Here is a 25,679-nt window from a genome sequence, read left to right on the forward strand (position 1 = left end):
GCTTCAGTTGATGTAGTTAAAATGTGATTATCCTCGATAGAAACGGAAGCGAGTACAAGTTACTGAGCCACCATGTGTAGTTGTTTAAGACAAACCATGATGCTCAAACTCATTTTGACTGTTTATCTCAAAATGTTGACATTTTTTCTTTCAAGATTCAATTTTTTAGTTCATAATTTGACGTTTCAGTTTATAACTTTGGCTCTTTATCTCATAATCTTTTCACATTTGTGACTTTATATCTGATATTTTGGACTTTTGGAGTTATTATTTTTACGTTTATGACATCATTTCAACTTTTTGACACAAAATTTTGGCATTTTTCCTCAAATTTTTATATTTTTCTCATCATTGTTTCTGTCATGATAATTATTTTTTGTAAAAATTTGACCCTTTACTTCATAATTCGATGCTATATCTCATAATTTCACATTTTACTTTTTTATTTCAACTTTGTATCTCAGAATGTGAAATCTGAGATACAACGTTGAATTATGAAATCCAAAGTAAAAAAAATGTAAAAGAAGTCAAAATGATCAAATAAGAAGTCAGAATCAAAATTAAGAGGTTGAAAGATAAAAATTCTATCTCATAATTCAGCTTTGTATCTCAATTTTTATCTTTTAACCTCATCATTTGACTTTATCTCATAACTAAAACAGGTGCCGAGTTGTTTTTTTATTAATCGTCATCTTAAGAGTAAGTCATTATGTGTCACAGCATGAAATCAGCTAATTAGCAGGATGTCTACAAACCTTCTGAAGAAGCTTGAAAATAATAAGTGAAACCTGGAAACATCATTAAATCGTCAGTCCTTGGAGGATAATTGCAGCAGTTGGAGATGAAGCGCTGCTCCGCGGTCGTCACGGTGACGAAGCGATCATTAAGCAGCGAGCGGAGACGGCTGGTTCTGGTTCTGCTGGCCGTGACGAGCCCGGTCGTCATTAGCGGCCGCCTGTGAGGAATGGAGGTGTGTTTCTGCAGCGAAGCGGCTGCAGTTGGTCCCTGGAGAGCGTTAATTACCTCCCTCACACTATATCAATAAATATTTGAGGAGAAAAGAGGCTCCGGAGGGTAAACAGAGAGTTCACTCAGCCGGGAAGTCCTCGATAAATAACTCTACCAGGAAAACGCTTCTTTATCTCCCAGTGGAAAGAAAGAAACGTTTAGTGGGACGATATCTTTGTTTCTGAGGCTGCAAACATAAACACGTTTCTATAATAATGGACTTTTATGTTAAAGCTGAAAACTAAGGTGCAGAATTAAACATTTAATCTGAAGTCGTTTTGCTTCCTTGACATGTTTCCAGACTGTGGAAGTTCATTTCTGCCGTTACAGGAACAAGATGCAAACTAAAGTCATATTATGAGGAATGAAAGTCAACAATTACCAAATAAATATGACTTTTAATCTCATAATATGATGCATTTAGTTCATAATTGTGGCTTCTTATCACATAATCCGTTCGAAATTATGACTTTTGATGTCATAATAATGTTTTTTGGTCAGAATTTTTACTTTTTATCTCATAAGAATTCATTTTTGTCCTGTAATTGTGGCTTTTTTTTCACATTATTTTGATTTTATAGCGCAAATTTCAACTTTTCTCTCATAATTATGACTTCATATCTGATATTTTTGACATTAATGAGTTTGTATTATAATTGATTTCGAATTTTTATTTAAAATTTTGAATTTTTATCATAATTTTGACTTTATATTTCATAATAAGTCTTCATTTAATTTCTTTCACGGGTGGAAATGGGCTTCCATCAGACTAGTGGACAGAAAAACATCCATAACACAACAGCGAATGAACAAACACCAGTTAAATGTTTCACTGCGTTCCCACGTCGTGTCTCTCAGTACGTAAATAAAGACGTCGGGAGTCGTCGTGGTTCAGATTCAGAGCGTTTTGCTTTTAATAATTCACCAAAAAACAGCTGCTGCTTGCGTCGTCGACCCAACGACACAAACAGGAAACTACAACAGGAACTTCACGGCATTTTTACAAACACACAGGCACAGAAATGACAAGCCTCCTTTTTCTACTTCTGCTCCTCTAGTCATCTCTCTTTTTTACTGTAAAAAAAAAAAAAAATTGTACAGGGCAGTTCTTCATTTAAAGAAAGAAAAAAACAAGACTCGCAGCGGACTGGGAGGAGATTCAGAGGCGTGATATTCTCCTAAATCACAGATGATGAATGTTTAAGAACAGATGGTTCTGAATATTCTGTCGTATCTTAACTGGATGCAATAACAAAAACAGCTGGCGTGTCTCTGCATACCTTGTGTTTATCCTTGAGGTTGTTTTTTTTGTGTGCCTGACAGCGTTTTACAGAGTTTGCCTGGAATAACGATGGGAATTCACCGCCTTCAGATCAATAATCTCATATAATAAGCGAACAAACGAGGCGCATTCGTTTCCCCTCCGCCTCTCTGAGAGCCTCGTTCGTGATGGATTGGCGGAGGGAGAAGACTAAAGACGGGTTCATTCATCATGAATGCAGCGAAGCCCAGTGTGTGGACGATCACAGAGTGCGCGCTCCTGCTGGTTAGACTGGTTTTCTGCAGGATATCGAGCATCTGAACCAGTTATTTCCTGTTGGATGTTCTATAAAAGACCAATCAAAGGAACTGCACTTCTCTTCTGTGCCGTAAACATAATCTCAGGTTTTTGTGCGACTTCCCAACATTAAAGGTTGTTTACAGGTGAAAAAAAGTAGTACAAAGCCTTTTGTGGCTCCACAAGACGCTGGTGTGTAATCTGATAAAATCCCTCCAGTGATGTCACTCAGCTGCCAGGATGCATTGTGGGTAATGTGGGCACCGGGTTTTGAAAAGGAAGAAGAATGTGTGGAATAAAAATGGTGGTGTTTAATGCCGAATTTACGAGCAGGCACCGCTAATTAATAATTTGTCTATGACAACATTTCATAGAGTTCATAATGTGTCACCAAACTCAACAAATCACAAAATTGAGCAATTTTTAAAGGGAGTCTGGTGATTTTCTCCACAAGCGATAAAGAACTACTTCTTTATTTGGAAAATTCAATGTTTACTGTCAATAACATGTTGTCTTATTACATAAATGGAGTGTAAATGGTGAAATCAGTGTAAACAGTGTGTTCAAACAGCTGCTAAATGTTGGCAGGTAAGACTGCAACACTTTAGACACCGAAGCAGGCAAGCTGCCACAAACTGCCACTTTTTTACAAGGAAACAAACGACTTCCTGTTTTGATTTAATGCCGAATTTAAAAGAAGGCTTGAATGATTTAGAATATTTTGTAGCCGTTTGGTAAGGTTGTCGTTAACTTTCTCCTCCCTCAACAACTATCAAAATGTTGTGGTTTGTTAAGGGAGTCTGGTTGATATTGAAGTGACGAAATCAGTTGCTGGATTGGTTGAAAGTGTGTGTTTACAGGGTAAACCAAGGCAGGTTGAGTGACATCACTGGAGGCAAATAATCAGATTACACTACTTGGATCTCAGACTGGATCTCAGAGTGGATCTTAAGCGGCAGCAGAACCACAGAAACCACTTCAACCCTCAAGTGTCGAGAAATTAGCGAGTTTTTTTCCGAGCCGAGTGCCCGGAGCTAAAAATATTTCAACTTTTCAGCCGAGGAGCGCCGACACTTCAAACGGGCCTTTGGTTCAGTCTCATAGCAACAGTGGGAGCTGCAACCAGCAGGCAAGTCCCACAAGAACCAGTTCAGCTCATCACCGCATCTGTAAAACACGTAGTTCCTCCGTTGTAGCCTGACGTTTTTCACAACGTGTGCAGGAAGAAGCCTCGAGCTGAAAACAGCTGTAGTGATTTAAATGCCCACACCCATTTTAACCCATTTACAGGAAGCAAACAGTTACAAACCTGGGTTTTAAGATGGACAGTGATTTTAAACTTGACCGGCAAATCGGTGCAATAGTTAAGTCCAGCTTCTTTCACCTTAGGCAGCTGGCAAAGGTGAAGCCCTTCCTTGCACAAAAGCACTTTGAAACAGTAATCCACGCCTTCATTACATCGCGGCTGGATTACTGTAACGCACTTTATCTTGGAGTCAGCCAGTCCTCCCTGGCGCGTCTCCAGTTAGTTCAAAATGCTGCTGCTCGCCTCCTGACTGGAACGCGTAAGAGGGAGCACATTACTCCCATTTTAGCCTCTCTCCACTGGCTGCCTGTGCACTTTAGAGTCCATTTTAAGATTCTTTTATTTGTTTTTAAATCCTTAAATGGTCTCGCCCCGCCTTACCTCTCTGAGCTGCTCCGCCCATACACTCCTGCCCGGTGCCTCAGGTCAGCTGATCAGCTGCTCCTGGAGTTACCAAGGGCCAAACGGAAGCTCAGAGGGGATATAGCCTTCTCTGTTGCTGGTCCTAAATTGTGGAATGACCTCCCGTTATGTATTAGACAAGCCCCTTCACTGTCCGTTTTTAAAAAACGTCTTAAGACCCATTTTTATTCCTTGGCTTTTAATCCAGCATGAGACTCTGTTTCTGTTTTTGTTTTAATATTATTTTAACATTGTTTTATCGTTTATTATTGTTTTTATATTGTTCTTTGTTTTATATGTCTTATTTTATGTACAGCACTTTGTGTCAGCTGCAGCTGTTTTTAAAGGGCTTTATAAATAAAATTGAGTTGAGTTGAGTTGAGTTTAAGAGGGAAGAAATCTCAGAGTTTCTTTGGTGAAAGTAATCAGGGACGAGAATAAATCAAAGACAAATTCTGCTCAATTTGTAAAGAAGAGGTTTAATCTCTCGTCACGGTTGAGACGAGAGTAAATCTCAAGGCCCAAAGACGAGTTTCTGCTCGGTATTCGAAAAGAAAATGTTCGATCTCTCTTTTACAGACGGGAAGCGACAAAATGTCAGACTTTGCTTTGCTGAAGTCGCGCAAATTAAGTAAAATAAATCCAGTGTTTGAACAAAATCTGCTTGTTTTTTTAAAAGATTTTGATGTAAGACGGTAAAATCATGTCGATGTGGAAGAACAGTCACATTTTAATCCCTCGGTGACTCGATCATCAGCAGTTTAGATGAATTAAACGAGTGAATAAGGTGATATATGCATTTCTATATAACATTTTGGTACAGTATATAATCTTTTCTCCTCTTTATTTCCTCATGTCGTGCATCTGTTGTGTCATAATAACTCTGGAGTGCCCTGAACACACACATCGAGCTCTCCTTAATCTCAAATCAGACTCTTTTTAAACAAACACTTCAACGAGAAAAAAACAAAATGAACAAAGCTATCTGAAAAAGACGAGGAAATTACAATCATTCTGTACATCGCGAGGCTGCTGTACAAAAGAGTTCGCCCTGTTTGTGTGCACTGTACACTCCCGTCGCTTCAACGATACACACAGCAAACAGACGAATCGCTCGCCTCGACATATAAAAGTGGAAAGAAAAGGAGAAACATCCATCTCCGCCGATGCGAGAGATATTCAAAAGCAGATAAATCGATACGGTCGTCATTAAACTGGAGCCCTGCAGCGGCCGCCCACTCCCGACCCGTTACTGACCCGTTACTCACACACACACACAAAAACACACACACCGTTGCACCGTTGAGCCCGTATCCACCCGCTTTCTGAAGGGAACGTATGAAGATTGAAGGGAGTCGATAAGCGTGTGGGCTGCCTGGTCAAAAGAGTGAAGAGTTGACGGTGGTGGTCTGCAGGTCGGGGACAGTTAGCTGATCAACGAGCGCTAATATGCTGAAGCAGCCGTGGGAAAATACAAAATGGATGCACCGCAAGAAAAGGAACACAGACAAAAATGTTTTGTGGCTTTGTCGAATAGCGCTGAGGAGTAAGTTAGCATCTTCTGGTTCCCTCGTCTCGACGTCAAAGGGTTTCTGAATTGGGTTTTTGATTGGATGCCTGAAATAAGGTGCAATATGTATGAATTTTGTTTGGAAACTTATCAAAAATTACACACGAAACACCAGTTTTGACATTATGTTGACAGACTGTGTTGAAAGGCAATGTTTAGCATGCTAACAAGCTAGCCTTATCCCATTGTAAAGCTCCTGAGCGAGCCAAGACTCCAGAAAGTGGGGTAGTTTTCAGAGCTACCTAGCCAACTGCAGCCATGGTTAGCTGGAGTTATCGGTTACACTGCTGATATTTGTTTGAAATGTGTCCAGTTCTTACATGTTGCACCTTTTTCAATACCTCATTTGCGAATTTCAAGGCTTTTATGTGCCCTCAAAGGAATGCTGTCGATAACAAGTGGCTAATTAACTTCTACCGATTGCATTTAGGCTTTAAAAAACAAAAAAGTGGTGTTAGTTGGTGAAAAGTAACAGATAACCCATTGGCTTTTTGTCGAAGGAACTGGGGTGATGCTAATTTAGGCAGCACTCCATTTTCAATTATGATTATTTAAAGTAACTGTAACCAGGAGTTAATAGAGACCACTCTCTCTCATAGAGCTGCAGCCAGGATGCAATTAGCTTAGCTTAGCTTAGCATAAAGACTAGAAGCAGGGGGAAACAGCTAGCCTTCCTACCAACACCTCTTGGGTTCAGAAATTACTGTAGCATGTTTAATCTTGTATATCTGTATAAGTTACGTATGGTAGCTACTACATAATGTTAGCATGTAGCACATCCCAAAACCACCTGAGAGCAGGGATAAACAAATAGCTTTACTTTCTTTAAAGTTCAAAAACAGGCCTACAAACACAGCTAGCGCTAACCAATTACATCTTTTCTGTATTTTGTTTAACATGTACAAAAAATTCAATCAGACTTTATTTTACAGACAGACTATAGCTAACATGTAGCCTGTAGCGCCTAGCATGACATTAGCCTACATCTCTGTTTTTTTGCACATATTAAACAAATACACATGAAGATACAGCATGGTAATAAGTGGACTCGAGAGGTGCTGAAAAATTGTAAAGCTTTGAGAAAAGCTAAGCTAGCTGCTTACCTAGCTTCCAGTTTATGCTAAGCTAAGCTAATCACCCCATGGCTCTAGACAAGTACAACGCACGAACATGAGAATGGTGTCGATCACCCAATTCTAATAAACAGTATTTGAGACTTTTAATTTCATATTTTTCAGACAGCTAGCATCGCACTGTAAGTCTGCACAAAGTCTTTGGAACATTTATAAAGAAACCGTCAGGAAAAGGTGATATTTGCCAATTCTGAGAGTCAAATTGTTATCTTCAAATTAGTTGTGTTGTCCAACCAGCAGCCCCAAACCGAACGATCTCGAAATTAGAATGATATAAAACAGAAAACAGGAGAAAATTCTAATATTTGAGAACCTAAAAACAACAAATGTTAATCCTTTTTTTTGCCAAACAATCTCTCAGGACTCTCCAGCTTGTAAGTCCTAATACAGCAACTCACTACTAGTGTAGGCCTGTAATATGCTGGCACGAATGAACAATACAATCCATTTTTTTATCTCTTTTTCTGACAACAGTCCCTTTACAAACCACACAGAGCCCATCTCAACAGTTTGTTCTGAACAGGAGCAGGTTGTGTAAAGAAAAGAAAAAAAGAAAAATGAAAGCTGTGTTGATTTTTAAAGTTTCCCAGATGATTCAGACGCGGGGCCAGAAGTGGGATCCTGCACAGTTAATTCCTGCAGCACCAGAGAACGAAGAGCAGCTAAGTCTGAACTCTTTGTACCGCAGCACCAGCTGGAGGCGCCGGCCGCACTCAGAACCTACACTCAGCTAAACAACACTATGATAACTGATGTACTTCTACAAACCACAGACAGTGCGAGTGTCAAATCGGCTCGCAGCCAAAAACATATCAGCGATCCAAAGACATTTCTGGAGTAATTCCCAAAGCGTTCTTTCAGAGGAGATGGAGGACGGGGAAAGGGGAGAGTGGGATATTCAGGACCTGCTGGATGAGACGAAAGGTTTGTTTCTGTATTTCCATTTTAATTTCAGTCATTTCAATAAAACAAAATGGCCACAACGGCCGTTTGTGGATCTCCTCCCTGCCCTCTTCTTCTTCTGTTCTCCCTACGTTGCTCTGCAGTTTCCTTAGATGCCCATGATGTGAGTTTAGTCCCCTCTCCTCGGCAGAGTCCCGCCCTGAGGAGAGGCAGGGCCAGTGGGGGAATCCAGGGGGGGTCCGCGGCAGTCCGAGCAGCCTCCCCTCGCCCTCAGCCGCAGGAGATGACAGTGAAGCGTTTGGAGATGCAGGACATGTTGTGCAGCACGATGCCCAGGAGGAAGAGCAGCACGCACGCCACCAGGATCACCGTGCACACGCCGGACCACGTGGAGCCCTTCCCCCCTCCGCCCACCGGCCCGGTGACTCTCCTTTCCCCCTCGCCTCCTTCCAGCCCCATCCCCACACCCTCCAGAGCCATACCCAGCCCCAGAGGCTGCTGCTCGGGCACGGTCACCACCGTCACCCCCTTCTGCTGCCCGCCGGGCAGGAAGCGACATCCCAGCTCCCCCGGCAGGCCGAGCGCCCGCTCCTTGGCGACTGGCAGTGGCAGCATGTAGCAGCCGTTGCTGGGGAGGCGGATGAAAACTGGCGTGTGCTCAGAGGCGTGAGGGATGGCGATGACGGTGATGATGTCCGGGTCATCCGGGAGCTGGGAGACGGACAGTCCTGGCGGGAGCTTGGTGACGCCACGGCACCAGGGACAACGGATCTCCTTCTGGCTGCTGCGCATCTGGGTCAAACACACCGAGCAGCACGTGTGACGGCAGTCCAGGAGTTTGGGCCGCCGTCGGGGGCTGTAGTAGTTAAAGCAGATCTGGCACTCCAGGATCGAATCTTGGGAAAGAGTCTCCATCGTCTCTGACTGTATTCCCCGGTAAAAAAAAAAACAGCGAATATCTTGAGAGAGACAAACAGATCTTGCAGAAAGGTTGCACAACTTCAGGTGAAAACCACAAAATCAGAACCGGCTCCTTGATGTCACCGTCCACGATGTCACAGTGATGTCACAGCTCACCAGTGGCCACATGGTCCGTCATCTGCAACAGACAGGAGAAAGGACCGTTGAGACGAGGGCAGCGACAGCGAGAGATACAAGACGAGAAACTGATAAGTCAAGCAGTTGTCAACGATTAAATCAATCGGCAACTACAGTGATTTTTGTATCTTAAAAGTAATTAATGAAAAGCTCTCTTTATCTGGAGCAGCACCAAAAGTTAATGAGGTCTATTCTAAGCCGAGACCAGTCCTCTGAAATTGGTTCTTTTGATAGTTTTTGTGTAATCCTGCTGACAAACGACACAACCTCCTTCATAAAACTGGAAATCATGTCGACATGGTCCTTTAAGTCCCTGCAAATGATGCCAATCATACCAAACATTCAGTAAGTAGGACAAATTGCACTTATACCGACGACTCCTGGATGAAGTGGTCAGATAAATACATAATTATTCTGTACATCATACATTATACATATCTGCCTCCAGCCGGCTGCAGCAGGGCTGAAGTTGGTGAGACCCCTTCGCCTCAGTATCTGTGTTAAGTATGTCTAATACTTTTAAGCGTCTCCTTCAGGCCACAGACTCCATAAACAATCTATTCCTCCTCCTCCTACTCCTCTTGCATAATCACGTCTACCGTGTTAATCCATGCGGAAGCGGTGATAGTTTACTTTTACAGATGATTAAACCCTGTCAAAATAGCACCGAGGAAACAATGAATACCAAACAGGGCCCTGCCGACTTCTTATTTTAATTTCTCGCCCCAAATTGTTAAAGTGTGAAAACTGCTGAAAAGGAAAGACGAGTAGATTTTCTCTTTCTTTCTCTTTCCGTCTCCTCTGCCGCTGCCATCGCAACTGAGCCAGTGTCCCTCCGGGTAACGGCTGATCGAGTGAAGGGTGAAACGGATGGCGATGGAGGGAGGGCGAGACGGAGAGGAAAGTGGTGACAGAAATGGGAAAAGGTGACCAACTGATTGCCCCCCCAACACTGTACATCTCAGTGCTTTATCAAAAACAAGATCTCAGGCAATTAAACTGCCCACGGTGCCCCGCGGGGACGTGACAATGACAGATAAGAGTGTGTTCGCACCAGGTGTGCTCGGAGCAGTTTGTTCACACTAGAGTCCTTTAGTTTGGTTCATTTTTTAAAGGACAGAGGATGAAGACATTCGACCTTGGGCAGTCGTAAATAACCGTAACAAGACAAGGTTTAGGGTTCTGCTTATCGAGCCTGAATCCTTCGGAAAACATCTCATTGATCGATCCGTCAATATCCAGGCGTCTGACGTCATTGCAGCACACTAAAGATGACAGCCGAGATGCCCTTGTTGGTAGCGGCGTCCTCCAGCTCTTCCTGGGGGATCCTGAGGCATTCCCAGGCCTCATGGGATATATAATCCCTCTAGTGTGTTGTGGGTCTGCCCTGGGGTTTCCTCCTCCAGGTAGTTCTGAACAGAATACCTGCTCCGGAGGCATCGGATCAGTCTGAGCCAACTCGACTCTAATCTACTCTGGACTCTCTGCAAATGAAAGAGATCCACAACATAACTTTGTAGACAATTCTGTTTAGGTTTTAGGAATGCACCCATCCAATCCTACAGACAGTCAGCTTATTAAGTGGCTCCAGTTATGGCTGGGCATGATAAATCAAAATCCTGAATCCTAGTTTGTCCTAAAGATAATAAATATTGTTTTATTCGTCACGCTCAACACACGTTACCAACACCAACGTGGTCGCTACCTCGGCACCAACAATGCAATAAAAAGGTGATAAATCTGCTCATATTGACAACTGCAGGTATGTGAAAGATGAGATGTGCTGTAGTTATAAAGTGAACTACAATGTTTTCCTAAACCTAACCAGGTAGTTTTAGTGCATAAACCACATACACGCACAACAAAGAATTAAGTAACGCCACAAACATGCCGACATTGCAAAGATAAAATATACTACTTTACGTTGTTTTGGGGGTAGTTAGATACAGTATGTTGTTTTGGGAACAGTAAAATACTGTATGTTGTTTTGGGAACTGTTGTACAGTATGCTGTTTTGGGAACAGTTATATACTGTATAATATTTTGGGAACAGTAAAATACTGTGTGTTGTTTTGGGAACAGTAACATACTGAGTGTGGTTTTGGGAACAGTTAAATACTGTATGTTGTTTTAGAAACAGTAAATTCTGGAGTGAATCCTCATTAGTCTCTTAAGTTCTATGGTCGACTCAGTCAGTCTGTGGTCGTCACCATCATCTGCTTCAGATCCATGTACGTCTCCTTCCTTTGCCCTCAACAACAGCAGCAGAACCACCAGCCTCCTCTGGCGAATCACTCCCTCCTCTCCGGGGTCCCGAGGCCAGACCCTCCACTCCTCTCTCTGCACTCCCCAGCTGACCTAGTTTCTCCACACCGTTACCGAGTCAAAGTCGAAAAGAAAAAAAAAAAAAAAAAAAATCCTGGCAGTTTTATGGAGAAGTGAGGAGAGAAGGAATACCAGCTCAGGAAGCAGAGAAAGAAACCTGCCCTTGAGGGGGTGAGACAGCCCTGGGTATTACTGAATCCCTTCCCCAAAGATAAGGATTAGCTTTGATCTGACATAAATGCTTTGTGGCTCAATATTCCCATACACCCAGTCACCCTCCCTCTACCCCTTCCTTCTTCCTTTCCCCCTCTGACTGAAAAGCTTTTCCTTTTCTGCTTTACATCAATTCTTCATACTCTTCAGCGGGTAATTTCTTGCCCCTTTACCACCTCAGTCCTTTTCCTTTTCCGAGACAACCTCATTGACCTATTTTCTTCATGCCGAGGTCTGAAATAAAGCTGCGCAAATAAACAAAAGACATATGAAACAGTGATTTTAACCACAGGAATCACAAGAGGGAGAGTTACTTGTATGAAAAGCTTCATTTCCGACATCTTAAACAAGCTCATTTTGTGCTCCAGAAACCCAAAAACCAAGTAATAACTTGAGCAAATTATTGAGCAATTCTTTCAGTTAATTTCCCACATCAATGACTTCACAGAGAAATAGGATGATCATGTCAGAAGAAAAGGTACAACTAAGGCAAAATTCAACAGTAGGGCTCGTCTGATAATTTTCATCACGGAAAAATTCACATATAGTTTCTTCATCAGTTTAAAGATTAAAGTTCATTTCCAGAGCTCTTAACTTAAAAAAATAGTAGTACATTTATTTACTGTAAATGAAAGGAAAGTAATTCAGTTATTTACTAAATGATGGAAATCCCTGCTGTGTGATTACTTCCATTATCTCCATTAACAAAACACACAATCTGTTGCTAACAGCTAAAAGCTAACAGCAAACTAGCTCACTTACCGCCAACTTCATTTACTCGTTGTTCACAACGTAGCGTTATCAGTTACTCAGTGTTTTTTTTCAATTACTCACTTTTTGTGTGTTAGATATTGCATCAAGTAGTTAACTAGCAACAGTAATTAGCACTAACAGCTCTGTGGCTAGAGAGGTAACCATGGTAACAACATGAGTGGAGACACTTTGTTGTTAACTGCTACATTAGCTCCATTAGCTGCTAGCATCACAGGAGTTCCACACGCCGCTAACAGCTAACTAGCTCTCCGAATCCACGGTCTTTTTTGATTTTAACATCACACTGTCTTAGATCTTGCGCCTAGCAACTAGCTAGCGACTTTATCTAGCGCTGACGCAGAGCTGTAGGTAGAAAATAACAAAAGTAACAGCGTGAGAAGACGCGCTATGATGTTGTAACTGGCTGTCCACAACAAAACATGTTTATTTTCTTTTAAATATCAGAGAAAACTCAGTAAGAATCAACTGCTTGTTGCAGTTCTATTCAGCAGGATATGACCCACAGCCCAGTTCAGTGTCATTAAGCTGTCGTATCTGAGGATTTTGCTCACGGTTCTTCTTGTCGCTGCTGCTCTCGGCCTCGGTTGGAGGAGCTCATCCGAGGCAGCGATGAAAACACGGCCACATCTCGCTCTCGGCGTCTGATGACAACAGCTCGTCTGCTCTCGAGGAGCCCTCTGAGGTCATGAGACTGCGGCGAGGAGCGACCGAGGCTGCAACTTAACAATATGATTTATCTGTTCAACTGAGCTGTAACCAGGGCAACCCTGATAAAAAGCTCAAGCTGTGACCCATTTTCCATCGAACCTACATAGAAACCTGCGACACAAAATGTCCAGGAGAAGCTCCCGAACAAGTGTCCCGATGATTTGATTTAACCTTAATCTGCTCTATTTCTGTAAAAACGTGACTCTTGGTGGCGTTTTGTGTGGCGTCATCGGTGGGGGGGGGAGAGGACGTATGATTTGGTAATGAGGCAGGAGTGACCGAGCGCTGGCCCGACATGCCTGTGGTCCACTGGGAGTGACCACACACACACACACACAGGGAACACAAACACACACACACACACACACACACACTCCCTCCCTCAGGGCCTCCACACACACACAATCAGCTGAGGAGAAAGTGCAGTCGTCCTAGCAGACAAGTTAAAAATAGCCACCATAGCCAGAAGTACACACATGCACAAACACACACACACACACACACACACAGCTCCACCCAGCCTCCATATAATAAACTACCTGGGAGCAGCGGGGGGAGGTCGGCTGTGAGCTGCATGGAGGAAGAACTTGTTAATCTGCAAACCCTGAGGTGGTTTGAGTTGGTGAAATGTCAGCGAGATGATGATGATGTAACTGTTCATGTGCTGGTTCATTAAAGGACACGAGTTCACATCGAGCAGGTGCAAAGCAGCTACCTGATACGAGCAGGAGGGGGGGGCAGCTTCCAGGCAATATCAGCTGCAATGACTCAGTTCCAGCATCACTGACACCAGGTTGTTTTAAGGAAACAAGGACGTCAGAATTTGTTGTTAGCTCCCGGAAACAATCTCTAAAATACAGCTGGTTAAAAGGTGAAATCTGTAAATTACAACCAGAATTTTAAGGCAGCTCCTACAATCGACCACAGTTTGTCACCTACGCAACGTAATGAAGTGTAGTGTAATGTTAAAAAAGATAATGTTATATTAACAATTGAATTAAGATAAGTAACATAGCTGCTTAACCAAAACTAAAAGTTTTGTCACGTGCATAACATAACACGTTTACAATCAAAATAACATCACGTAGGATAGAGTCACGTACGTAATGTTTGCAACCTTCATAACTGAATTCACACAAGTAGCAGTTCCTTAAACAAGAACCACTCACTATCGTGTACGCAACGTAGCGTACAGTGAAGCGACAAAAGTAATGTATAGATAAAACATGTATTTTGGCATTCAGTACGTAACCTTAACGTATCACGTAAGTAACATGATTACTTTACCCAAAACCACTAGTTTTGTCACGTATGCAGCGTAAGACTCAGTAACTTAATGTAGTGTTGCCTTATGCACATATGTACAACATTCATAATTTAGTTCACACAAGTAACAGTAATGTACGTAGTGTAGCGTAAAATACGTAAAGTTGGTAACTGACTCCACATACATAATGTAGTTATTTAAACCAAACCCCCAAGTTTTGTCATAGCATATCTTACAGAATCTAATATTGACACCTTTGTGACTAAATTCACCGAAGTAACATACTTATTTTAACTGAAGTTTGTTTATTTATGCAACGTCACCTAGCATAAAGAAACTCAAAGTAATATTATGTAGTTTAGCATCCAGTAAATTATATTGGTTCCTTCTTAATGGCATTCACATATGCGTAAAATACTTACTTTAAACCGCAAAGTAATTCAGAAACATAAAGTAACGTCACGTAGTCTTGAGTACATACAATTGGTAAACTTAGTAATTTAATTCACATAAGTAACAAACATATTTTAACTACAACTACAAGTTTGTTCATCTACAGAACGTAATATGGAATACAGAAACTTCAAGTATTCAATACATAATATTGGTACCTTCATAATTGAATTCACACAAGTAACTAAATGTAAAAGTAAAGTCCCGTAGTGTTTAGTACATACAGTTGGTAACATTATTAATTGAATTCACATAACTAATGTACTTATTTTAACTACAACCACGCAACGTAGTATGGCATACAGAAATGTTAAGTATTCAATAAGTAGTATTGGTACCTTCGTAATTGAATTCACGTATAAGTAACAGTTACTTTAATCAAAACCACAAGTAACTAACTTTAAAGTAACACTACGTTACGTTCAGTATGTAATGTTGGTAACCTTCGCAACTGAATTCGCAATGTAACGTCACGCGAAGAAGTCTACAGCAAAGTAGTGATTTTACCCAAAACAAAGATGTTTGCATGAACCTAAACCTAAACAAACCTGGACCCTACGATGAAGGTCCGGTACGCCTGGCGCTGATACGCTGCAGTGGTCATGTCGTTTTGTGAGTCACTGGCAATTTACTGATTTCAGGGCTCCGCACAAACTTTTAACACTGGCTGCACTAGTGCATCTTATTTTTCATTTAGGTGAACCCCATTATGTAAATAATGGGAATAAATCTGTCCACTCACCCAGTTGATGTTTATTGAAAGTATTTTTATGGTTTCTGATTTCCTGACCTGCAGAATATTGGGTGAATGCAAATTCAGTATTCAGTCGTTCAGGTTGGAAAATGACGCTTGGACAGGTGCCCATATTTACCTTTCCCTTTCCTTTCCCTTCATGAGATTATCACAGATACGACTCCATCAAAATTAAAGCCGTCGCTCAACTGCTTCTCTAATATACCATCCTTTATTCCCCGGACGTTTTCAGATATCTTTCCCTCAGCAGATATGAGACACCGGAGAAACTGGCAGCAGCAAACACATTTCCTCTCACTTTTTTCTAATATGGCAGGAACAATGAAACGCGAACAGCTCTATTTGGAGTCCGTCCATGCGATTTGTGGCGCTCTGGCATTATATTTCTAACTAATTCCATTACGCTCCAGTGGACATTCACTCATTTCCAAATGACAGATAAATGCATTGTGCTGTAACGCAGGTGTGGCTATATGTTGAATTTATGCTAATTGCTCGTCACTGAAGCACTCTAAAACATCCTTCTTCTGTTTTTTTTATTATTTTTTTTTATTTGTGATGGGAATATTTCATCAGCGAATAAAAGCTGAGTTGGTGACAGAACAGTCGATTAATCTCTGTGTGGTTTTCACCACAGTTACAGTACAAACGTGTCGAATCAAAACGCGCTCTCGGCTTTAGTCTTGTACTGTGGGCAGCGTGCTGAGCAGACATTTGCATACAGTTGATGTGCAGATTTCCTCACCCACACATCCAAAACTTTAGGATGGGAGTCAACATCTCTTACAGAATACATTTAACAGCTTAACGTAGTGAAGCAGGAGCTGTCGACGCTGAACAGGCAGCGGCTCCTTCACTGTTTTACGCTCCACAGTCCACTTACAGTGTGTGTTTTAGTCCAGAGCTCATCAATTAACTTGAACTGCAGCTCATTTTTCATATACGTTTAATGTTAATGTCTGTCCTTGACGAAGGTTACAGAGGAAAGTGTGTGTGTGTGTGTGTGTGTCCTGATACATTTATTAAAGGGCTGTTTCTTAATTAAGTCTTTATATTATGTATAAGGTCCCAGCGAAGTTTGAGGGAAACGATATTTATTTTTACAATAACTAGCACAATAACATGCTTTTTCTCATTCTTTGTTGGTTTGTTGCATTTACAGCAATTTGAAACTCATTACTTTCAAATGGTCCGCTGTGATAGTATTTACTGTAGCGACACCTTTAGGATGAACTGGAAATGTGCAAAATGTTCATACATTCATAATTAAATGCACGTAAGTAACAAAGTTAATTTTAACCAAAACAAAGTTTGTCATGTACGTGACGTAGTATAAAGTAACATGCGTTGTGTAGAATAAATTTGTAAAGTTGTTAATCTTTGTAACTGACTCAACATTAGTAACAATTATTTTAACAAATAAAACGTAAGTTCTGTCATGGACGTGACGTAAAGAAACATAATGTAGCATAGTATTATGTACATCATGTTGGTAATAAATGAATTCACATGAGTGAAGTTATTTTAATCAAAACCACAAGTTTTGTCATGTACGTAACGTAGCAAAAAGTAATGTGAGTCAAACAGAAACATACGTAAATTTGGTAATCTGTGTAAACTGACTCCACATAGACTCTACGTAGTTATTTTAATCAAAACCACAAGTTTTGTCACGTACGTAACATGACAAAGTGGCATAGAGTAAAAAGTATTTAATGTTTGTAAACTTTGTAACTGAATTTATAAGTGACATAGCTATTTTAACCAAAACCACGTTTGGTCATGTATGCGCCACAAAATAATGCTTAAACACTCAAAAAATAGCACATTTTACGTAGTACCCCGTTTTTAAAGTATTTCCTGTGGGCCTGACCCGATCAGCTGGAGTCGGAGGTCAGTGGAGTAAATCCCTGCAGCCTGGGTTTCAAACATCTGGAGCGGAGGAAGTTCTGGGAACAGATAACCGCTCACAGTTTGGGTTATGAGACGCGACGAGATTAAAAATGGGTGTAGGATCCTGTGTTCTAGTTGAGGATGTTATCTGGATAAATCTGAGTACTTTTTGTTGTATATTGTTGCGTTGGCGTGTCTACGCACCACCACCCAGTGTGTCGTACACTGTATATATATGTGTGTGTGTGTGTGTGTGTGTTCAGCACAGATGGAGCTCCTGATAGAGGCCTGTGCAGTCGACCACTGCAGGACACATTATGGCAATTTCCAGCTCGAGGAGCCAGCGAGCGTCAGAGCTGGCAGCGCCGCCGGATGAGCCCGAGCGTGACTCCCGACGCCTGCACCGCTGGGACGCCGCCCAACCCGAGGAGGTGTGCAGAGGACAGCGCCGTTCATCCAACACAGCTCTCCAGGTACCCGGTTTCATTCTCTAAAGCCAATATTTGACTACAGAAGACCTTTTTTTTTTCCCCCGACTTAACAACAGATTCACCCGGGACTACGGCGAGGAGAGGGCGGCGCTGATTGAATTACCACTGCGGTCAGAGTGTCCTCAAACAAACACACACACACACACACACACATACATCCCGGAGAGGAAACTTTCTTTTAACAAGACTGTTTTCAAGTTTCGCTGCTTGTGTAACAGCAGCAGCAGCCAGAGACACAATCCTCAAATGAAGTGTTGTTTTTTAGCGATCAGATTGGCTCCAGTATTGATAATCCGTCCCTGTTAATAAAAACTGGAACACGTCCTCCATTTTTATTCTCCCGTACAACCGCCCACATTTAAGTAGAACCAGCATTGTTTTAAATTAAATTAAAATATTAAGGCACAAATGTGATCATATTATGTTTCCTCAGTCAGGTTTTGTAACTGGTCAGTACTTTTCTGTGCTGCTGTAAAAAAAAAACCCTCACCAGGACTCGTTCCTACTTGTTTTTCATGTCTTTTGATGTAAATTCACGCCCCTGTGAAGCACTTTGAGTTGCCTTTGTGTTTGAATTGTGTTATACGAATAAACTTGACTTGTTGTATCAGAAATGCCGCAGATACTGCTGAAATTCTAGGTATCAGCTACTTCCCAGCTAGCTCCGTTAGCTCTGCTCAACTTAACTCATCGGAAATGACCATCTTAGTCTCTCTATATGTTATTTTACCAGTGTCGGCCATGAGCGTCGGGTTAATATCATATTATATAAACATCATGCATCCCTAAAAATACTGCTGCTCGCATCTGTCCGGGTGCGATTAGCCTCCTAGCTGCCGTAGCTAACGGCAGTGAAACAATACAACTTTGTTGATTTTTTTTGAGGGAAACTCTAGTTAGTTCTAGACATCGTTCCTAGAAAGAGATTACTTTAATGTAGGTTTTTGTAGCGCTGACCGCCATAAACTAAACTCCAGTTACGTCAATTTTGCTGAGTTGAAGGCACAAAACACGGATAGAAACCATTAATGATACTAAAGAAGGACGTTTTTCAGAAGTTTGGTGGTCGTAGCCTTTAAAACAAGGTGACGCTTCGTATTTTAAAAAAGTCACATATCATAAAAAAAAAACCTGAAGTGAATAATAAACACAAGGCTGTGAGGATTTGCCTTCATTTCCATTCTGTCGCATCTATTATTAAAGGACCAACCCACTCAAAATTCCAATCACTAAACGCGTCAGCTGTGATGTGTTTTGACGCTCCGTCGTGAAAACTGGGGGAGAAGAAATGCATTTTCAGACCCTGAACTTTAAAAGAAAACAGTAGCATAAACTGTATTATTTACTGTATTTTCCTCATCTGTAACAGTTGCATCGCTCGTACACCTGTCGGCATGCGAGTGACAGGCTGTCGGAGCTCGAACACCATCCCATCAGTCGTCGGCGAGGTCACACAGAGTCCAAAAAAAACCTTTCATGAGCAAAACAAATCACCGGCCGCTCGCTGATGAAAGCCGCCTCTACGCTGGGAAAGTGTGCAATTTTCAGAGCAGATGAAAGAGGTGAACGCTGTGATTTCCAGCAGCCGGAGGCCCCGATCTCCATCTTACAGATCCACATAAAGATCCTGGAGACCTGAGATAAAGACGAGCTTCTGCGCCCCCCCGACTTCAAACAACGCCGACACTTTCAATTACGATAATCTGCACCGACGCTGAAACTGTAAATGAGGATTATTTGGAAACTATTAGCCGGTGGGACAAAACGGTGGCGACGTTTTCAAACCCGTTTTCACAATAAATAACATTTAAAAAAAGATGGCTGCTGCTCCTGAGAGCGGTTCATAAGTGAGAGTGGTCTCGTAACTTTAACTGGGAGGCAATAATGTGCTTTTTCCTCTCTCATGCCAGAAATCATTTTGTCAGAGCAGGTCTCATTTCTTCAAATGGAGTATATTTTGCCGTGGAATGAAACACTTTGATTCACTTATTAAATAAAAAAAAGAGTTCAGCGCAGAGAGGGTGATAAAACTCACCGCTGAGGACGCGGCCGCGGGGCTCGGAGGAAAACGTTTCAGGGATCGCAGGCCGACTTCGACGGCGAAATGTGTTTTCGTCTGGGTCTGAGCTTGGTGGAGGTAAATAAGAATCATACCTGAAAGGACAGGTTTTAATCTTTTTATGCGTTTTCTTCTTGCAGCTGCTTGAGTCGATTCAACGCAGCAGGCGGCGAACGCACCCTGACTTCCTGTTCCTCCAACCGAGAGCGAGATCGTTCGCACATCAACGAGCATCACAGCTGGAGCCGCAAGTGTGTGTTGGTGTGTGCGTGGATGTTTTCACCATCATCTGAAGACCCAGCTTGAGTTTTTTTTTTTTTTTTTAAGAAGCTCGGCAGGTAAACGTTCAGCAGAAAAGAAGCTTCCAGAGCCTGATTAGACATTCATCACACGTCTTCTGTTCACGGCGACGCCGCCAGCGAACGCTTTCACGAGTCTCTCAGTCAGTTTGCACTGCAGAAGACGGTCTGTGTCACATCGCAACTGTTCTGTCAAAAAATCATTTTTTTTCCTGCGAGGATCTTCATCGTCGGAGGAGGAAGAAGAAGAAGAAGAAAAAAAAAAAGACCAGAAGTGACGAGGTGACGGCACCACACATTTTTAGAGTTGCCCTCAAACTGTTTCGTGTCACCTTGTCAGCATTAACGCCTCGACGTCTCTCGCTGCAGCGCTGACGTGTTAATTATGGGCTAACCCAAACAAATGAGGCGACATCATCAACACACTCCAAGTCTAAGCTGTCAGGCGAAGAGAATCAGTAACAAGCCTCCCTCAAGGGGTATTTTTTGATAAACTGCATCTTCGGTGGCTTTTAACACTTTCTGACAGCTAGATTTTATTTAGAGTCTTAATTAAAGAGCAAATACTTACGCGTACGCTTGTGTTTTACTGCAGAACAGAGTGGAGTGTGAACAAATTTGATGTCAGATGACAAAAGTCAAGACGAGAACATGAAGCTTGAAATACAAAGGTAACTTTTGCATCCAAACCAAGTTTTAAAAAAACTAAGTTATTCCTTTTGAGGCCGAGAAAACATGTCTGCAAACAAAATCTGTCTGCTTTGTTTTGTTTGTTCCCTGAACGAGATCGAAGGTCGAAGGTCGAAGCGTTATCGCTCACTGTCAGAACAATCAGAAACAAGATGTACATTGTGAGGTTAACTGTGAAAAGTTAAGAATCTGTACCGACAAACAATCCTCAGATACATTGTGAGGAATGCAGCGGACGCACGCCGGCTGTCTTTGACAGAGGACAGGCTGCGTTCAGTAATCCACGCTGAGTAAACAGTCGGCCTGCAGTCATTAAAGAGACGCACGCATCGGCTCGCACAGTAAACAATCAGCCTGCGTACCGTTGGATCCGACATGAAGACGATGTGCGCAGTGCTTATCTGAGCCAACACGACTGAGGATTAACAGCGGCCGACGTTCACAGGGAGAAGCTCCATCTGAGGACGTCGAATTGTGACGATTGGATTCATCGCCGGTGCCACGAATCGATTGGAAAAATGAGTCTTAACGCCTCCGACCGCAGCTCTACTTTCACAGTCATTAACATATCTGCCAGGTATTTGCGTTCACGGGTCACAGAGGAAGCGAGCGCTGCTTTGACACTCGCTCCAGGCCGCTCTGTTCGGCATCAACAACAACAGCAACAGGTCGTTTTCCCTCCAGCTGCTCGTGGAAACATGTGAAGTGATTTATTTTTTCCTTCTCCACTCGGAAAAAATCCAAAGTGAGTCAGTTTGAACGGACGGAAGATATCCGATAAGACGGGAGAGAGGAAACACCGCTTCTGTTCAGTTGTAGGGACTGGAGATGTGACTGTACGCTGTATTTACAGTAAGATTTGAGATAAACAAGCAAACGAACAAAAAGTAAATTAACGGATGGATTGATGTTATAATTATCTATCGACGCGTCTTAACAGCGAGCGGACTGCAAACCTTCTTCCCTTGTCTCAGCTTCACTGTCTTCTCTCTCAAAGCTCTGTGTTTTCCTAATAATTCCATCTTTAAAGTAATGAAACAAAATACATTTATTTATATTATAATCCTAAATCCTTTGAGTACAATTAAGCACGTTTAATCCCTCTTATTCAAAGCGCAAACTGAAAACAAACAGGGCAAACTTTGTGGAAGCGGCCGTATGGATGGCAGAAATCATTGAGAGGCAGCTGTTAAAGGACAAAGAGAGGGAAAAAAAACAAAAAACAGAGACATTAAAAAGGAACTTGAATTATAAAGACGCTGTAAACGAAGAAGTCTGTGTGTGCTGTAAACCCGCAGAGCCTAGAAGAAGCGAGGCCGCCGGCTGCCGGGCCACCTGCTACTACAGCTCCGAGTTTGAGAGATGGCCGCGATGTCTTCCATCGGCTGTTTTCACACCCTCCCTCCTCCTCCTCCTCTTCCTCCTCCTCCACCCTGCTCATCTCTTTTAGCGAGACAGACAGCAGCGAGGCTGAGGACGCGTTTGACGCTCCGCCAAGGAGAGGAATATTTCACCCCTGCCGGTGTCAGCGTGGACACCTCCGGCTGGCGAGAAAACACAAACGGGTCGATACGCTGATTGGCACGTAGCTGCAGAGTCACGGGTTCGGTCCGGTCCTCCTCTGACGGACGGAGACAAATCCATCAGGACGGACCGCACGCTGACACTATACGTGCCGGCTGGCGGCCGCGCGCTCATTTACATCTTCTACAGTGGGGAAACTCACCGGCGGCACACTGACGGCTGCTCAGCAGGAGGTCGAGTGTCTGAATGTTAATCAATGAGTTAAGATCCAACAGTCTCTCGAACAAATCAGCTGCAGCGTGCATCACAGAGAGGAACGTTTAATTCTAAATATCATCGTCAATACTGGAATATGGTGACAGCACAACTGATCGGACGGATTGGTGTCGACCTCACTGAACCGTTGAACTAGTAACCACAATGTCACCAGACTCCCTTTACAAATCATTCAATTTTGTGAATTGTTGAGTAAAGAGAGACTTTATAAACTTTGTCAAACTCCATCTCTGACAAATTATTAATCACACATGCCTTCTTGTGAATTCGGCATTAATTACAAAACAAAGTTGTTTGTTTCTTTGTAAAAAGGAAAAAAGCATGTCTGCTTCAGCAGCTGTTTCAACACACTGTTTCAACATTTACACTCAATTTATTAAAGAAGACATTTTATTGATGGTTAACCTGTCAAATTTTCGAAATACAGTAAACAGTAACTAATATAGGCTACTTTTTTTGAGAATTCGCCAGACTCCCTTGAAAAACTGCACAATTCTGTGACTTGTTGCGTTGCGACACTTTATAAACTTTGTGAACACATTCTTTAACAGATTCTTAACTAATTGGACTTTCTTGTGAATTCGGCATTAATTATAAAACATGAAGTTCTTTGTTTCCTTGTAAAAAGTGTGAGTTTGCGGCAGCATGTCTGAACCAGCCTGTCAGCGTCTACGTCTAAATTGAGTCTTACCTGCCAACATTTAGCAGCTGTTTGAACACACTGTCTCAACATTTACTCTCAATTTATGAAAGACGACATTTTGTTTATGGTTAACGTGTCAAATTTTACAAATACAGTAAACAGTAACTAATATAGACTACTTTTTTTTGAGAGGTCACCAGACTCCCTTAAAAAATTGCACAATTCTGTGAGTTGCTGAGTTAGGAGACACTTTATAAGCTCTGTGAAACACAATCTTTAACAAATTCTTAACTATTTGGACCTTCGTGTGAATTCGGCACACGTTCTACATTAAGTTCTTTCTTTGTGCTTCTTGTGAAGCGACGGACCTCGAGTTAGAGACACTCGCGACTCAGGACAGATGTTAACACCAGGGCTGACCAGCGTCTAACTCAAAGCAAACGCAGAGAAAAGAAAGTTTTCCCACAAAAGGTCGAGAGAGTTGTAGGTGTGAGCGCATAATTATTCTCACCATATGCTCTCAGTTTCTGCACAAACAAACACACCGGCACATCCTTAAAGCCTCTGCTCGCGCTCCGGAGGAAATCCCAGTGAAAGCACCGGGGTGGTGGTTGTTTTAAACAAGAAGCCGATCCTCGCTCATGGAGGGACTGTAAATAAGCTCTGAGCTCGCTTCTCTCTGGAGGAACGCCGGCTTGCTGATTCCCACTACGAGGACGGCCTTTCGATAGTTTCCCTTCCAATCATCCTCCAGAAAACGTTCCCCCCATATGTTGCCAGATAAAAACGTCTTTGATATTCCTACATGTCTTATCCCCCCTGACTGGCTGGCTGGCTGGCTGACTGGCTGGCTGACTGGCTGGCTGACTGGCTGGCTGGCGAGCTCGCGGTCTTTAAAAAGGGAGCGTTGCGTTGGTGCGTCTGACAGCTGAGCGGGACCCTGTGATGCCGGTAACGACATGAGGGATGACAACAGAAGCTCCGACATCAAAAGCCCTGCAGCACCGACACACACACACACACACACATTTGCAGCAGATTACGGAGGCCAGTTATTCATCAGCGCTTACACGAGCCGGGTTACGAGTCAGAACACATATACGCACGCACAAGAGCAGCTCTGAAACGACTCCCGCAGCTCATTTGTACATGAAGAAGAAGAAGAAAAAAGAAAACAGCGCGCCTCTCAGCGTCCTATCGACACTCACTTAAGATAATGAGGCCTGTTGGGGAGGATATAGATTGGAGGACGAATCTCGGAGCTTCTGAATGGGCAGGCGAGGCAGATAAAGGGGCTTTAGAAAGAGAATCTCCAGGACGCGAGGTGGCAATTTGTCAGGATTAAAGCTGGATGGTGTCTGTCATTGTGTGTGTGTGTGTGTGTGTGTGTGTGTGTTGTTGCAGCGTCAGGTGTTGTTCATTACCCCTGAGCTCGCCCAGGGAATCGGGGCGCTGATCTGCGAGGTCGTCTGAGGCTTTTCATCCTGAGCATCCTCAGCACAACCTCACGGAAAAAGCACCGTTTTCTTCATCAGCTGATTACATTATTGGTTAACTGATTAATCATGTGGTTTATGATAATGAGAGCAAATAGTCTTAAGCTATAAATATTAACTTTGTGATGACATTAAATGTATAAAATGCAGCACATCCTCACATTTAACTGTGATTTTTTGGGATATTTTTGCTAATAAATGACTTCGTGAATAATCCAAACAACCAATTAATTAAGTCTATGTAGTTAAGAACATTTTCTAAACAGTAAACTAACAAAATATCAGAAATACAGTAAACTGTAGCAGATATAAAGCTTCTCATGTGTCCCCTGTGGAGAAAGTCACCAGACTCCCTTAAAAAAATGCACGATTTTGCGAGTGGTTGAGTTCGGCACAACTTTAAAAACAATTTGAAGAGCTGCCTAAAATAAATTCTGAATTATTCGTCTGTTCTTGTAAATTCGGTGTATGTTGCATGAGGCTCTTAACTTCTTTGTGTTAAAAAAAACAAAAAACAGCATACGGTCCTCTCAAACCCAAAGATATCAACTTTGTGATGGTATAAAATGTAGAAAAGCAGCAAATCTTCCTACAGAAATATGATTTTTGGGATATTTTTGCTAATAAATGACTCCATGAATAATCTAAACAACCAATTAATCAAGTCCATGTAGTTGAGAACATTTTCTTGATGGTAAATGAACAAAATATCACAAGTACAGTAAATGGTAATAGATAAAAAGCCACTTCGGTGTCTCCTGTGGTGAAAGTCACCAGACTCCCTTAAAAAAATGCATGATTTTGCAGTTGTCAAGTTTGGAGCAACTTTAAGTGCT

General features: G+C 42.3%; 1 protein-coding gene and 1 long non-coding RNA gene across 8 annotated transcripts in view; one reads left to right on the forward strand and one right to left on the reverse strand.

The window, feature by feature from the left end:
* Positions 1-7,048: 7,048 nt before the first annotated feature.
* Positions 7,049-25,679, reverse strand: part of rnf152 (ring finger protein 152) — a 42,304-nt gene continuing 23,673 nt past the window's right edge. The window contains exons 1-4 of one of the 6 annotated variants that reach the window (XM_037078708.1): positions 12,279-12,704; positions 11,189-11,336; positions 8,958-8,979; positions 7,049-8,804 (exon numbers count right to left, since the gene is read on the reverse strand). In XM_037078708.1, coding sequence (XP_036934603.1) covers positions 8,151-8,804; positions 8,958-8,969 — 666 coding nt within the window. In that variant the 5' untranslated portion in view covers positions 8,970-8,979; positions 11,189-11,336; positions 12,279-12,704 and the 3' untranslated portion in view covers positions 7,049-8,150. Of the gene's footprint in view, positions 8,980-10,403; positions 10,463-11,188; positions 11,337-12,278; positions 12,705-12,841; positions 13,230-25,679 lie in introns of those variants that run through there. The other 5 variants (XM_037078711.1, XM_037078709.1, XM_037078707.1 and 2 more) reach the window with 5 other exon arrangements.
* Positions 15,954-25,166, forward strand: LOC119008425. Of its 2 annotated transcripts, none has more exons than XR_005071420.1 (3): positions 15,954-16,748; positions 17,629-17,838; positions 20,056-25,166. It is a non-coding gene; the product is annotated as an uncharacterized LOC119008425 (long non-coding RNA). The 2 variants fall into 2 exon arrangements; XR_005071421.1 differs by lacking the exon at positions 15,954-16,748 and adding an exon at positions 16,767-17,481.

The sequence above is a fragment of the Acanthopagrus latus genome, chromosome 19 (genome assembly GCF_904848185.1).
Source record: "Acanthopagrus latus isolate v.2019 chromosome 19, fAcaLat1.1, whole genome shotgun sequence".
Taxonomy (NCBI): domain Eukaryota; kingdom Metazoa; phylum Chordata; class Actinopteri; order Spariformes; family Sparidae; genus Acanthopagrus; species Acanthopagrus latus.